The following is a 15,101-nucleotide window of genomic DNA, read 5'->3' on the forward strand; positions in this document are numbered from 1 at the left end:
AACAGGTGGTACGACTTGAAAGCTGATTAGTTCAAAATCTTTTGAGATATGAGAGGTGTCCCACTTCTCCTGTGTCCCAGTTCACCCCACACACCCTATTGGTTGATAAAGAAGGGAATGGTTAATGTTCATCAGTTTTTAAGGCAGTTATAATTAGTGAAGGACTTATAATAAAAAATCACTTTAAAATACCATGATATGTTACTGAAAGCTGCATTCACATTCATTATGATGAAAAGTGGGAATCATGTCAATCAGGTTGTGTTAAATCTATCCATATATTTTTGTAAGTGTAGAATTGAACATTGATGTAATTCCTCCTATCTGTTCTCCTTACTATTCTTAAATACCATGAGGTCATATTGATCTCTATGAATTTCAAAGCTTTGATAAGTATCATCTAGATAAAGATCAGTGGATTTTCATGCAAAATGTAGCCTTGTTGAAAAATTGAAAAATTAATTGGCATTTTATTTGCCTGAACATTTAGTGTTCATATGTCAAGATCAAAAGCCTCCTCTGTGCTTGATGAGAAGCTGTCATTCTCCACCCATTTCTTTACCAAGGAATGTGCAGTGGTAATATCTGGTAACTGGTAAAGACAGACATGAATGTACTACCAATTGTCTGAAATGATATGGATGAAAGCTCAAGGTCAAAATTGAGCTAAAATGTAATTTTTTGTCCATATAATGGTGCCAGTTGTACATGTATGTCTGATTATAATTCTGTACTTTGGATAGAAATTTATCAGAAATTATTTCCTTCATGGAGACGATTAAATGTCAATCCTCAGTCAGTGGTAAGTATCAGTGAGGTTCAAAATGAAAAAGAAGACAAATCTACTCATTGCAAATCTTGTGCAGTAATTGAGTGAGAAGCAGAAACATCCCAGTTAATAGCATGCACCAGTAATTAACTGTAGTTGCTTGCACTGTTAATCTTTTGATCTTAACTCCCCTCTTAACCCTATCGCGACCAATGGCAACTCGCCTTGCTCGGCACTACGTTCCAGCCCAACAGCGTGTTAACTCGCTGAAATGCACGCCTGTCTATGATCGTGAATAAAAGCTCTGTATGCTGCCCTCACATGGTGAAAGGGCGCTATTTGCGTGTTCGCTGCATCCACTTTATGTAGATACCAAATACAATAGGGGGTACCATTGAAAATTCTTGAGAAAACTTTTATCAAAGCTCTCCAAGAGCTCTACATGCACTTTAATGCATTGCTGTGCTTTGCAAGTGTAGGTTAGTGAATTTAACGAGTCAGAGTTCCTGACAATTTCGCGAGTGGTTAAATTTGCAATATTGTGAGGTCCAGCGCGCACGGAATGGAGAAACATATTCATATCCGTCACATTTAATATTTTCACGTTTTTGAATTCACGAATAGCACCTGTCTTGCAAAATTCGCGAAAATAAAAACCTTGCAAAATATTCAGTGTATACAGGTAATTACGTGCTTGTGAGTCTATTGGAGTGCTGCAGTATCGTAAGGTTAGGTACATTGTAGGCCTAGTATCAATTCTGACTTTCTAGACCGAATATATTTTTTTGTATGGTCTCCAGAGTAAAATAAAGTTGATAGCATGAAAATATGATGTAAAATAAAGTTGATAGCATGAAAATATGATTATCAGAGAACATCTTTTACGCAGGAAGATTTCTCATTCAGTCAACAAAGCTCTCTCACTTGAAATCATCGCAAACCCCAACATGCTGTGTTTTGCGAGTGTAGCGTAATTATGTGTTAGTCTACTGTGGGAGCACTGCAGTACCCTATTAAAGTTAAGTTAGTATCAATTCTGATTTTTATACCCCCGCCACGCATAGTGTGAAGGGGGTATATAGGAATCAGCGTGATGTTGGTCAGGCGGTCTGTTGCAAAATCTTGCGTCGCGAACTCCTTCTACAGTTTTGAAGCAATTTAAATGAAACTTAGGGTAAATGATGATATTGAGGTATAGATGTGCAAGACATGTTTTTTGTGTTTGTCGGACAATGCGTTGTCATGATAACCATAATTTTACCAAAACCTTGTGGATTGAATAACTTCCAAAGTATTTGAGCAATCAATTTCAAAATTGGTATCTGTGATGATCTATAGGTGTAGTTAAGCAAGACACTCTTTGTGTTCGTACTTGACAAAGCGTTGCCATGGTAACCGCATGTTTTCTTCAAAATCTTGTGGAGTGAACAACTTCCACAGTTTTGAAGCAATTGAAATCAAATTTGGTAGGCATCATTTCCTTGAGGCATAGATGTGAAACACATACCGTAATTTTATGTTTGTTGGACAAAGCGTTGCCATGGTAACCATAATTTTACCAAAACCTTGTGGATTGAATAACTTCCACATCATTCAAGCAATTAAGGCAAATTTAGTATGTATGATGATCGGGAGGTGTAGTTATGCAAGACACCAATGTGTAAATATATGACAAATGTGTTGCCATGGTAACCACTCATTTTTGTATCAAATTGAACCGTTTAATCTATGAAGGTGAAATTTGGTGTGTATGATGCTCTTCAAAGGGGAAGGCTAGTAACTGATCAGTGGGAATCAGTGGAAATGCTGGGAGATGATTGTTCCAATCCTTATGGGATTCATTCAAGAGTTCATTGTATATCTATTGTTGTGTGAAAATGATTTGCTTCAGAACGGTCTCATATTCAAGTAATGTGCAGATTAATGCTCCGTTACTGACCAGGGACGCTAACCTGGAAGCATTAAACTGCACATTACTTGAATATGAGACCATTCTGAAGCAAATCATTTTCACACAAATACAATGAACTCTTGAATGAATCCCATAAGGATTGGAACAATCATCTCCCAGCATTTCCACTGATTCCCACTGATCAGTTACTAGCCTTCCCCTTTAAGTGTAGCTTTGCAAAATGTCCTTTGTATTTGTATCGGACAATGCGTTGCCATGGTAACCGCATGTTTTTTTTTTTTTAATCCTGTGGAGTGAATTTCTTCCACAGTTTTCAAGCAATTGAAACCAAATTTGGTAGGCATTATGGCCCTGAGGTATAGATGTGGAACACATAGTTTTTGTGTTTGTCACACAAACCGTTGCCATGGTAACCACAATTTTACCAAAACCTTGCAGATCGAATAACTTTAATTTCCATCTTTCAAGCAATTAAAGTAAAATTTAGTATGTATCATGATCTAGAAGTGTAGTTTTGCAAGACACCAATGTGTTAGTTTAAGGAAAATGTGTTGGCATGGTAACCACTCATTTTTGTATCAAAATAAACCATTCAAGCTATGAAGGTCACATTTGGTGTGTATGATGGTCTTTAAGTGTAATGATGCTGGGGGAAAGCATGTTTCTATTTGCTGTAAGTTTTATACTTGGTGTCAACTCTGTAATTGTACAGTAAACTAAAATTATTCTGTTTCCAATTCGACAAGTGCACAAACTTGGTATTAACGTCATTGCCCTCACGACATCACATACTATAAAGCAACACTAGGGGTGGGGTATTAATTACCTTCAGTGATAATTCTAGTTTAGAATGAATGTTTATTTTTCTATTGTCTTTACAGTAAATTTTATTTCGGAAGTCTCGAAAGAGACTACGATGCATAATGAGTAATAATAGGAGAACCCGCACGCACGTCCAGCAATACGTTCACGTTTGTTCCAGCCGACAGGACGTTCTCCTGCTTAGCTCTGCGGTTGATTTCTTTTTGTAATATTCTTCGCCGGAATTTACCCTCTCGCGAGGTAAATTTGCTTCGCCGGTCATCGGAAACCATTTGAGAAGTGTTATAGACCCATCTTTCGAGCCTAAACTATACGGTGGTTCTACTAATATGAGCTCTAAAGAGCAGCACGATCCATCCTTCGCTATACGTGCTACACGTGGACAGGAGTTCTGTGCCACGAAGTCAGAGTTACCACCACCAGCGCCTCCCTCCGGCGATGCCGGTACGGCGCACATACAGAAGAATGTGAGCATCGGTAAGACTAAGGCTCCAGATTCAGGGAAGAAGCCGATGAAGAAAATCCCCAAAAAAGCTCCTCATACGGTATCAAAAGCCCCTTCCGAGGATCGGGCGTCTACCTCCGGGGACGTTAGTTCTCGTCTAGACAAACTTGAAAATCTCCTCGCCGAAGTGGTGAAACACCTTCCCCAATCGCATGATAAAACCACTAGCCGTGCTGCTGTGGTACAATCAGGCGCGTCTACATCTAGATCTACAGTGGAGGAATTTTCCCGCTTGCCTATTGACGTCCGCCATTTTGTTTGGGACAATTTTGATACGTCCGACGACACAGAGCGTTCGATTTTGACGAAGGGGTGGAAGAGGTTCCCCCTGCTGCACAGCTACCACCGTTGGCAGCCAAGTATGCTATCCCCATCGGGATTGGGGAGGCAGTTGACGAGGATATCGCAAAATCGATGAATTACTTCATTGGCAACAAACTGGAAGATAAAGCCATCGAGGAAACGGTTGGAAAATACCCCCCTCTGAGCAACTGCCCCCACCTCGATACACCTAAAGTGAACGCTCCCATTTGGGAACACTTGCAGTCCATCACGCGTAATCGTGATCTGAAATTACAGAGAGTGCAGAAATGTCTGACTCGCGGTATTGGGGCTCTTCTTCGCTCTCTGGACGCGCGAGATATCTCCGAGTCTCAGCAAGACGCACTTGCTCTTTTGAGTAATGCGCACTTCGAACTGAATTGCGTGCGGAAGGAGCTGATTAAACCTGACATCAACTCGGAATACGTGCATCTCTGTAAGCCCTCAACACCAGTCACGCAGCTGTTGTTTGGTGATGATCTCACAAGACAGATGAAAGATCTAAGAGAACAACACAAGGCCTCTGCTGGGGTCATGAGGACCCAGTAGATACACATTTCTCGTCCGAGCGACTCTTTCCATCCGTACAGACGACCCTTCTACAGCGGCGCTCGCCAGCAGGTTCGCGATGCGGGCTGGACGGGCGCACATAGTGCTGCAGCCTCACGCTTCGTGCAGGGAACGGCAAATGTCCTTTTTTAGACCAGCGCTACCAGGGGAAGTCGCGACCTCCCCCACAGCAATGGCCGCAGAGCAGAGCTCATTCACAGGCCAGAAGCAAGACTCCCCACAAGTAACCCAACAGCTCTCCTCTGAAGAGGTAGGAGACAATGATTCAACAGATTGCTCATTTGACATGTCAGTAACTGACCATGATGCATTTCTATCTTGTCTAGAAGAACAGTATTCTAGATCTACTCCTCGATTTGCTGGATCTATAGAATCTAGACCTGCCACTTCATGTGTAAATGACCATCCAGTTGGAGGTCGACTGAGGCTTCATGCATGTAATTGGGACAGATCCCACAATACTACAAGCTGTGAATGGCTATAAACTTGAATTCAAGCCTCAATGTTTTCCACTTGAAAGGATTAAACCTTTGGTTCAGTACAAAGTAAAGAATGAAGATTTGGCCAATATCCAAGCTGAAATTGATTCACTGGTAGCCAAGAATGTTATTGAACCTTGTTCACATGAAGTGGGAGAGTTCATCTCTAACATTTTTACCCGCCCCAAGAAGAATGGCAGCCTTCGGGTCATTCTTGACCTCTCAGAGTTGAACAAAAGCCTAGTCTACCAGCATTTTAAAATGGATTCCATCCTTACAGCAATGCAATTTATTACACCAGATTGCTTTCTAGCCTCAGTCGACCTTCAGGATGCTTACTATTCAGTACCAGTTGATCTGCAGGATAGTAAATACCTGCGATTTGTGTGGTAGGGCCAACTTTGACAATATCGTGCACTGCCAAACGGGCTTAGTACAGCACCGCGTCTGTTCACAAAGCTTCTCAAACCAGTTTTTGCTCATCTGAGAAGAGCAGGCCATATGCTAGTGGGATACCTTGATGATACTATCATTATTGGGAAGAATGAGGCTTGCACTCAAAGAGCAGTCAATGCTACGACTGATCTCTTGGAAGATTTGGGGTTTCTTGTCCATCAGTCTAAATCAGTGTTAAAACCCACTAAAGAAATCACCTTTTTGGGATTTGTCCTTAACTCTGTGAACATGACAGTTACTCTCCCTGAATCTTAGAAGGAAGATATCACTGCTGAGTGCATAGACCTGTTGAATGCCACAGAGTCCTCTATTCGAGAAGTGGGTAGAGTAATAGGGAAGCTTATTGCTACTTTTCCCGCAGCCCAATATGGACCCCTCTACTACAAACTCTTGGAAAAAGAGAAGATTTTGGCATTGAAGACCAATAAAGGTCATTTTGATAGGAAAATGAGCTTGTCTAATAGAGCCAAACAGGAACTTAAGTGGTGGATTGACCACATACAGTACACCTCTAATCCTATCGATAGACCTAGGCATACAATAGAATTGCGCACAGATGCGAGTGGGTCTGGTTGGGGAGCAACAGACATGTGCACAAACACAGGGGGACGATGGAATTAAGTGGAAAGAGGAAAGGCTGTTAACAATGAGATAAATTATCTAGAAACCCTTGCAGCAGGATTGGCATTGAAGTCCTTTTGTTCTAGCCTGAGAAATGTTCATGTTCTCATTAGACTGGATAATACTACTGCAGTCTCATATATCAACAATATGGGGGGGCTTCAGATCACAGGACTGCAACAAATTGGCACATGACATTTGGGAATGGTGTATTGAAAGACAAATTTGGATCACAGCCGCCTACTTGCCAGGACGGCTCAATACCACAGCAGACTTCATGTCAAGGAAGTTTAACGATCGAACAGAGTGGATGCTTAACAAAGTTCAATTTACTGAAGTGGTAGAATATTTTGGCCTCCCTGAAATGGATCTTTTTGCTTCCAGACTTGATGCACAACTACCAAGGTATATCACTTGGCAGCCTGATCCTTCGGCAGAGAATGTAGATGCATTTACCGTGGATTGGGGTCCATTTTGGTTCTATGCTTTCCCTCCTTTCTGCCTTATCCCTAAATGTCTGCAAAAGATAAGGGCAGATAAAGCCACAGGGTTGTTAGTAGTACCAAACTGGCCTACACAATCATGGTTCCCAGCACTTCAGGACATGCTGACTGAAAAACCACTTGTTCTACGTAGACATGCACAACTTCTCGTTCAACCTGTGTCTTTAATGCCCCACCCCTTACACAAACATTTGGGTTTGCTCTGTTGCAGGCTTTTGGCCAACCCTTCAGGTCGCAGGGATTGAGTGCAGGGACCGTCAAGGTCATCGTAGCTTCTTGGAGGAAATCTACATGACAACAATATCATAGCTTCATAAGCAAATGGAAAGTTTTCTGCACTGCCAACAACATTAACTATCTCCAGACATCATCAGAATGGGCACTAGAATTTCTTTCAGACTTGTTCCACAAGGGAGCCAGCTACGGTACCATAAACTGTGCTAGAAGTGCACTGGCTTCTTTTCTGACTCTCACAGACAGTTCGCTTTCCATAAGCGCACATCCTCTAATAACTAGATTTGTGAAGGGAGTCTTTCACTTACGACCCCCCAGACCCCGCTACACGGAGGTGTGGGACGTTAGAACTGTCCTCAACTATCTGAGGAGGAAATCACCTGCAGGCGAATTGTGTTTGAAAGAGCTAACGTTGAAAGTGACAATGTTATTAGCGCTTCTCTCAGCACAACGGGTACAGTCATTGAATGCTTTGAGAATAGACAAGATGATGTTCAAAGACAATACCGTCAAATTCTGCATTGATGACTTGTTAAAGCATCACAGACCTGGTAATACAGGCCATGTTGTGAGTCTAAGAGCGTACCCTCCAGACAGACGAGTTTGCATTGTACGATACCTTCGAGAGTATCTGAGAAGGACTCAGATTATTAGGAAGGACCAAAAGTATCTGTTAATAAGTTTTCGTAAACCTTATCACAGGGTTTCTACCCAAACTTTGTCTCGTTGGATTAAGACAGTTATGGCAGAAGCTGGGATTGACACCAGCTTGTTCTCGGCACACTCCACAAGAGCAGCCGCGGCGTCTGCTGCCCAGAGGAAAGATCTGCCTGTACATGAGATTTTGGCATAGGCAGGCTGGAGTAATGAGAAGACATTTCAAACATATTACGTGAAACCCCTCAGGGATGAGAATGGGGGTTTCAGCCAAGCAGTGTTATCGTAAAAGGTAAAGCCATACCCCTCAGTGGTAAAAACGGTCATTGGTACAGTTCTGTATGGCCAAAAAATGTGACTACTGGCTTTAAAGTCTCCTATTATTACTCATTATGCATCGTAGTCTCTTTCGAGACTTCCTAAATAAAATAGAAAATTTAAATGAGAACTTACCTGTTTGAAATTTAAATTGTATTTCATGAGGAAGGCGAAGGAAGAGACTACAGTCCCTCCTCTCCCACCCTTCTTCATAATTTCAGGTAGTTCTCATTAGCAGTAGGATGACTGTTTGATTGGTAGTCACATTTTTCGGAGCTACTAATATTGCTGGACGCGCATGCGGGCTCTCCTATTATTACTCATTATGCATCGCAGTCTCTTCCTTCGCCTTCCTCATAAAATACAGTTAAAACTCGCATAAGTCGATCTTCTCGGGACTTAGCAAAACACATCGACTTAGGCGAGTTTCGACTTGTGCGTAAGTCTAAAAAAATCGACTTACAGTTACACCATGCGTACATATGTATAATGTACATGTATGTTGTCTACTCTGGAGCCGAGAGCTGGAGCGGTGTGCCTGATATTTGCCCTTCAGCAAGACACTTTATCCACATTGATGCAGGCCAGGGCTCCACACTAACTTTTATTTCGGTGGCCCGATCGGGCCACCAAAATGATGGTTTTTTATTTTTTGGTGGCCCCCCCAAAAAAAGCAAGCAAAACTAAATCGGTCCTACTAAACATAGAAAATTAAATATTAAGTATTACTGAAGTGAGACAGGACGGTACCCACGTCTAAAATGAATAAATAGAAAATTTAATCATCTTATACCGTTATTCTGAGTTCTAAGATGTAGCAAATAGGCTTATAGATTATTATAAAAGTTGATGCCTATTTAGGTGGTCAAAATTTACGTTTGAAATGAGAAAGTGGGAGCATTTGCAGACATTTGTAAACATCCGACATTTGTTTTAGCATCGTAATAAGAGCCGAAAGTTACCGTTATTTATTTCTGATTGTAAAAGCAATCATTTACCATTTACAAGTATTTTAACACCTTCCGGAGCCGAATGTTACCATTAATCATTTCAAATGTTAAAACAAGCAACCGACATTCATTCTAAGATCTTACGGAGCTGAATATCATCCTTATTCATTTCCGAACGTGAAAGCAAACATCCGCTTTTTATTTTGTCATCTGAGCCGATTGATACCGTTAATCATTTCCAAATGTAAAAGAAACAATATGTTACTTATTTTAGCATCGTACGGAGCAGAATATTACCAGTATTCAATCTCCATATTCAAAAGCAAACACCCGACATTTATTTTATGATCGTAAGGAGCCGAATGTTCTTGCTGTCCACTTCCGAAAGTGAAATGAATCATCTGACAATTATTTCAGCATCGTAAGGAGCCGAATGTTATACTGTTTTTCATATGCGAACGTCAAGGCAGACATCCGACATTTACTTTACCATCAAACGCAGCTGAATGTTATTGTTATTCATTTCGAAATGTTAAATAGCAAATGTCTGATATTTATTTTAGCGTCTTAATTATGGAGCAGAATGTTACTAACTGCTATTCACTTCCGAACGTAAAAGCAATCATCTGACATTTATTTTGGCATCTTCCGGAGCCGAATGTTATATGCTATTTACTTTCGAACGTAAAAAAGCGAACATTTGGCATTTATTTCATCATCGTACGGAGTTGAATATTATTGTCATTCATTTCAGAACGTCAAAGGGATCATTCGACATTATATTTTAGCATCTTCCGTAGCTGAATGTTATTGTCATTTACTTTCGAACGTAAAAGCGAACATCCGGCATTAATTTCATCATCGTATGAAGTTGATTGTTATTCATTTCTGAATGTCAAAGGGATAATTCGACATTTACTTTAGCATCTTCCGGAGATGAATGTTATTGTTATTTACTTTCGAACGTAAAAGTGAACATCCGGCATTTATTTTATCATCGTATGGAGTTGAATATTCATATCCGAACGTCAAAGCAAACATTCAACATTTATTTCAGCATCTTCCGGAGCCGTATTTTATCCTTACTCATTTCCAAACGCAAAATCAAATATCTGACATTAATTTCAGCACCGTATGGAACTGAATCTTACCATTATTCATTTCCAAAAGTATAAGCAAACATCCAACATTTATTTTAGTATTCGGAGTCGAATATTACCGTTATTCATTTCCAAAATTAAGAGCAAACATCTGACATTTATTCTAGCATCTTATGGAACTGATTGTTACCGCTGTTCATTTCCAAAACTGAAGGCAAACATCCGGCTTTTTTGGTGGCCTGGCATGCGTTTTTGGTGACCCCGGTCGCAAATTAACCATTCGCGAAATCGTGATTCGATTCGCGAAAAGACTCCGCTAGATATAAGGCATAGATCGCTACACTCGGCAGGGGCTACGTCGTCCTTTCACCAGGTCTCGGTAACGGAAACCAAAATCTAGCGTGAGTTCTTGCGTTACCTATCGTTAATGTCAACGAAACATCGTTAATTTGCGCTTGGGATCATAACTCATCGTTACTACAAACGTTAATTTTCCCGATTGTTAGTTTGCGTTACTAACGATTCAGGTGAAACCGTTTGTGTTAATGAAACGTTAATGTTTATTAACGCAAAGTTTCTTTTGGTATATACTGTATGTAAACAAAAACTGGCGTCTCGTGATTTTGAGAGTGATTTATTACACAATAAAATCTTATTCGACTTAGGCACAGTGAATTCAATGGTTTTTCCGTGAAAGTGTTCTTGGAATTTCATCGACTTAGGCGAGTATTGGACTTTAAAAATTCGACTTGTGAGTGAATTAATACACGTAAGTCAATGGGGAAAATCGGGACTTTTTAAAATCATCGACTTGCGCGATTATTCGACATATGCGATGTCGACTTAGGTGAGTTTAACTGTACAATTTAAATTTCAAACAGGTAAGTTCTGATTTAAATTTTCTAATAAAGCTAATAGTGTGAAAATTTTTAGAGGATATCTTTTGTACAGGAAGATTTCTCATTCATGGCTTCTGAGAAGATGTACTCTCTACTTGAACAGCAGTTTGCATTGAGCACGCTGCTGCACAAATTTATAGTGGTCCTGCTGGCCGGGTCTGCGCAATAGAATGTCATCACAATAGGGTTAACAGACCTCTCCGTCCATTCTCAGGCAAAGAATCACCCCGTGTTAACATTCCACAGATTCCATGAACACGGGTTGAACGCTGAGTGCCCTGTTTTAACAGGCATTGCTTGAAAACCTTCATTTGGGAGAATTTGCTGTCCTTGGCCAATTCATTACAGATATATATGCTGAAAATTGAAGCATTTGCCATCATTACCATTGCAGTAGCATGTGATTGCGTACTACTACATGCATGTGTGTACCGATACAAGCATGTAGGCCCTGTTATCTACCGACTTGGGGACATTTGAATTAGGCCTACTGTTTTTCCGTGAAATATGATTACCATGCAAATGCATATTATATCTCTTTTTTTCTTGAGGATCTTTCAAAAAGAAATAAAGTGTAAGTCATGAAATCAGCCACATGTTTTACAGTCAGAGCACGCCTATTACGATACCGTTCAACCCTCAGAACTCGATGAGTGTGACAACTGTATATACATAGGTAACAGCACACAGCCCTGTACATGCTGTACAGAAGTCACTGTGCTTCACATGGTGTCTGATCAGGCTAATACATAGGGAGAGTACACATATAATTTGTGTGTGATGCAGCGCTGATCACCTGACGCCTCCAGGTAAGATTCACCTCATGAGCGTCTTAACAGACACCTTTTCCGAAGACTCTCAGAAGGCTCTCCAGAGGCTGTCCACCATGTTACGTCATAACAGACACAATCTTCTCTGGAGAACAATCTTTGCCGGAGGCTACCCTAAGGCTTCCCTGTGTTTTGTGGCCTGTTAATACAGGTCCAAATGGGGGCCTAAATTGTACATTTTCATATTCTTCTTGAAAACCTCATGATGGATTTTCACCAAACTTGGCAGATAAGTGTAGCATCCCTAGGGGGTTAGGATCTCAATTTATCAAAATGGGCACCATGCCCCATCCAGGGGGCCCCCTGCAAATTAAGGAATCTTAAAAAATTTAGGCCCTTATTGTACATTTTCATCTTCTACTTGAGAATGCCTGGTCAAATTTTGGTAGAGCTCTGAATAATTTAGATTATTGACTGCGTGAAAGGTGAATTTGCGATACTCAGGTGAGCTTTAGACCCCTGGGTCTGTTATTATAGTTTTGGACCTATTTCAGAAAGGAAAAAAGAAAGGTGCAAACTTGTGGTTTTGCATAGAGACTCTAAGATGAAATGTCTGTACATTCTTTATATCTTATGAACAGAGATGTCGCTATGGCCATTGTGTCACACCCAAAGTGGAGGGATGCCTTGTGTTCAGAGAGTACTGATGCGGTCACTGGTCAGCGGACCACTCCAATGAGGAAGCTGATAAAGAGAATGCCAGGTACAAGAAGGGCAAGAGAGAAAGATAGCCAGAGGGAGGCTGCCCTCTAGGCTCAGACCAATGATTTTCTATCGAAAGTATCTGGATGTTTTGTAGGCCAGTCACCGCACTGCCATCTTACCATGCACATCGCCTGTATACTGTTTACAGAGCTCACAACGTCACATGATCTTGGTGACAGACTCCGTTAGAAAATGTGTGCAAATTAAATCCCAATAGAGTGTGCCTGGTATAAGATGGTGGTGTGGCAACTTCAGTTGTTTGTACAGCATGAATAGGCCAATGAGATACAGTGGACTACCGTTATAACCAAGTCCTCGGGGCCTGCAGTTTCCTTTCATTATATCGAAATTTCGTTATAACCGAACAAATAAACAATAAAATTACATAGAGTGGATAATGTTGCAGCCTGAATTCTAACTTCGTCATAAACGGAATTTTGTTATAACCATGTTCGTTACAACGGGAGTGCACTGTATTCAGGGACCTCCCACAGAGATCAGTTGCTCAGACAGGTCTCGGCGAAAAAAAACCAAAAAAACAAAGTTGGGGAGCCTTACCTACCATTACAGAAAGAAAAAAAAATGGCCAACAGCACTAACTTCTTAATTACAGAGAGATACCCATGCTGTGTTTTTCCATTTATTACAATAAAATAAAACAAATAAAGAATTGATCACAATCTGTGGAAAATATATGCATTAATTGAGGGAATAACATTTAATAGAAATACAATAATGATTTACCACTGCAGTACAGGGATGGCACTGTATTGCCGACTTGGAAGACTCACAAACTTAAAGAGTGAAACATTTAAACTTGATAAAGAAAGAAATCAAAGATAACACTGATGACTTGAGTGACTGTCTTTTTATTTTCCCGTTTTCTGCTATCTCTTTCTTCAAATAGGCAGTGAAATTGTTTGCAGTTTTGCGAATAGGTGTTTATGTGTGCATCTCCACAGTGCACATGCATGTACACTGAAGACAGAAAAAATCAGATAGTGTGTACTCTTTATGAAAAGGAAAGTCAGAGTTCAAATTCTAGCTGAAGTTTATTTACTTCATTGAAAAATGCAATTTAGGTCATTTAAATGAAACTAAATGGTACAAACGGACGATCACAAACATATTGCCATGGACAAGACAAAATGAGGTACAACCAGAGAATGGAGATTTGAGTGTATCATTTTGTAAAGCCTGGATAGACCATGGGAGCATTACTGTGGATGAAATTGCCTGTCTGTCAATAACGAATACACAGGTGAGTCAAATTGAATAAATGGAACAAAAGCTTCTGCATTGAAAGAAAAGAGGTTTCATTCTAGTGAGCAGATAGGAAATTCCTTAGCATTACATCTGTATCTTTATTTTATTTTTTGAGCAAGGTAGGTCAGACCACTGGCATCAAATAATCTGTGTTAGTCACATGCTTGTCACCAATGAAAGAAAGGTTTGTGATATGGAGTCAAGCAGCATCCCCTTTTACCATAAGTACACGAAAAATGTGACCCTGCATCACAAAATCAACAAAAATTGTTAGTTTAGGACGGATTCTGAAAGAGCAGGGTTTAAGCTTTGAAATAATATGTAAATCAATACAAGTGGACTTTCCTAACTTATCTAAATTCTTGAAGGAAAGTACAACCTCTGAAAAAATGTTTCTGAGAAAGGAGGCTTTGAAGTTAAGGGATTATTCAAGCACTCAATCCCACTAAGTGGTGCTCCATGCAATGAATAGGACAAAAAACAGGACAAGGAACTCATTGACAACCACAATGAAGGGATTATCAGATTAAGCTGGAATTGGTCACATTCATTAAGCACATTCTGTTCATGACTCCTGCCAACTTCAGATGCAGTAGCACCATTCTATAAAAAGTTATTAGGGTTGAGAGTGAAGTTTGGGGAAAGGATTTTTATGCGTCCGCCACGAAGTGGTGCCAAAGGCATTATGTTTTCGGGTTGTCCGTCCGTCCGTACGTACGTCCGTCCGCTTTCGTTTACACGGTAACTTGAGTAATATTGACTGGAATTTTACCAAACTTGGTCCAATTATAAAGTATGATGGGGCAATTATTTGGTAAGTTTTTGGGTGAAATTGGCCAAAGGTCAAGGTCAAATCATGAAATTGTATCCGTTTTCGCTATAACTGAAGACTGGATAGAGCAAATTTTACCAAACTTTGTCTGAGGATGATGTATGATAGGACAATGACTTGATTAGTTTTTAAGTGAAATCGGACAGAGGTCAAAGGTCAAAGATCAAGGTCAAATCCTAAAATTTATCTGTTTACGTGATAACTCAAAACTGGATGAAGCAGCTTTCACCAAACTTGGTCCAAGGATAATGTATGATGGGACAATTAGTTGAGTAGATTTTAGTGACATTGGCAAGAGGTCAAAGGTCAGAAGGTCAAGGTCAAATGCTAAAAATGTTGCTATTTCCCCCAT

General features: G+C 40.3%; 1 protein-coding gene across 1 annotated transcript in view; it reads left to right on the top strand.

Moving 5' to 3' along the window:
- LOC139739149 (transient receptor potential cation channel subfamily A member 1 homolog) overlaps window positions 1-15,101 on the top strand; it is a 178,351-nt gene that overhangs the window by 94,382 nt on the left and 68,868 nt on the right. Inside the window, exon 14 of the mRNA XM_071649766.1 lies at window positions 12,528-12,649. Within this exon, the coding sequence (XP_071505867.1) occupies window positions 12,528-12,649 (122 nt within the window). The remainder of the gene's footprint in view (window positions 1-12,527; window positions 12,650-15,101) is intronic.

This window comes from Diadema antillarum, unplaced genomic scaffold (assembly GCF_040938485.1).
Source record: "Diadema antillarum isolate AM-2024a unplaced genomic scaffold, OU_Dant_1.0 seq00000783_RagTag, whole genome shotgun sequence".
NCBI lineage: Eukaryota > Metazoa > Echinodermata > Echinoidea > Diadematoida > Diadematidae > Diadema > Diadema antillarum.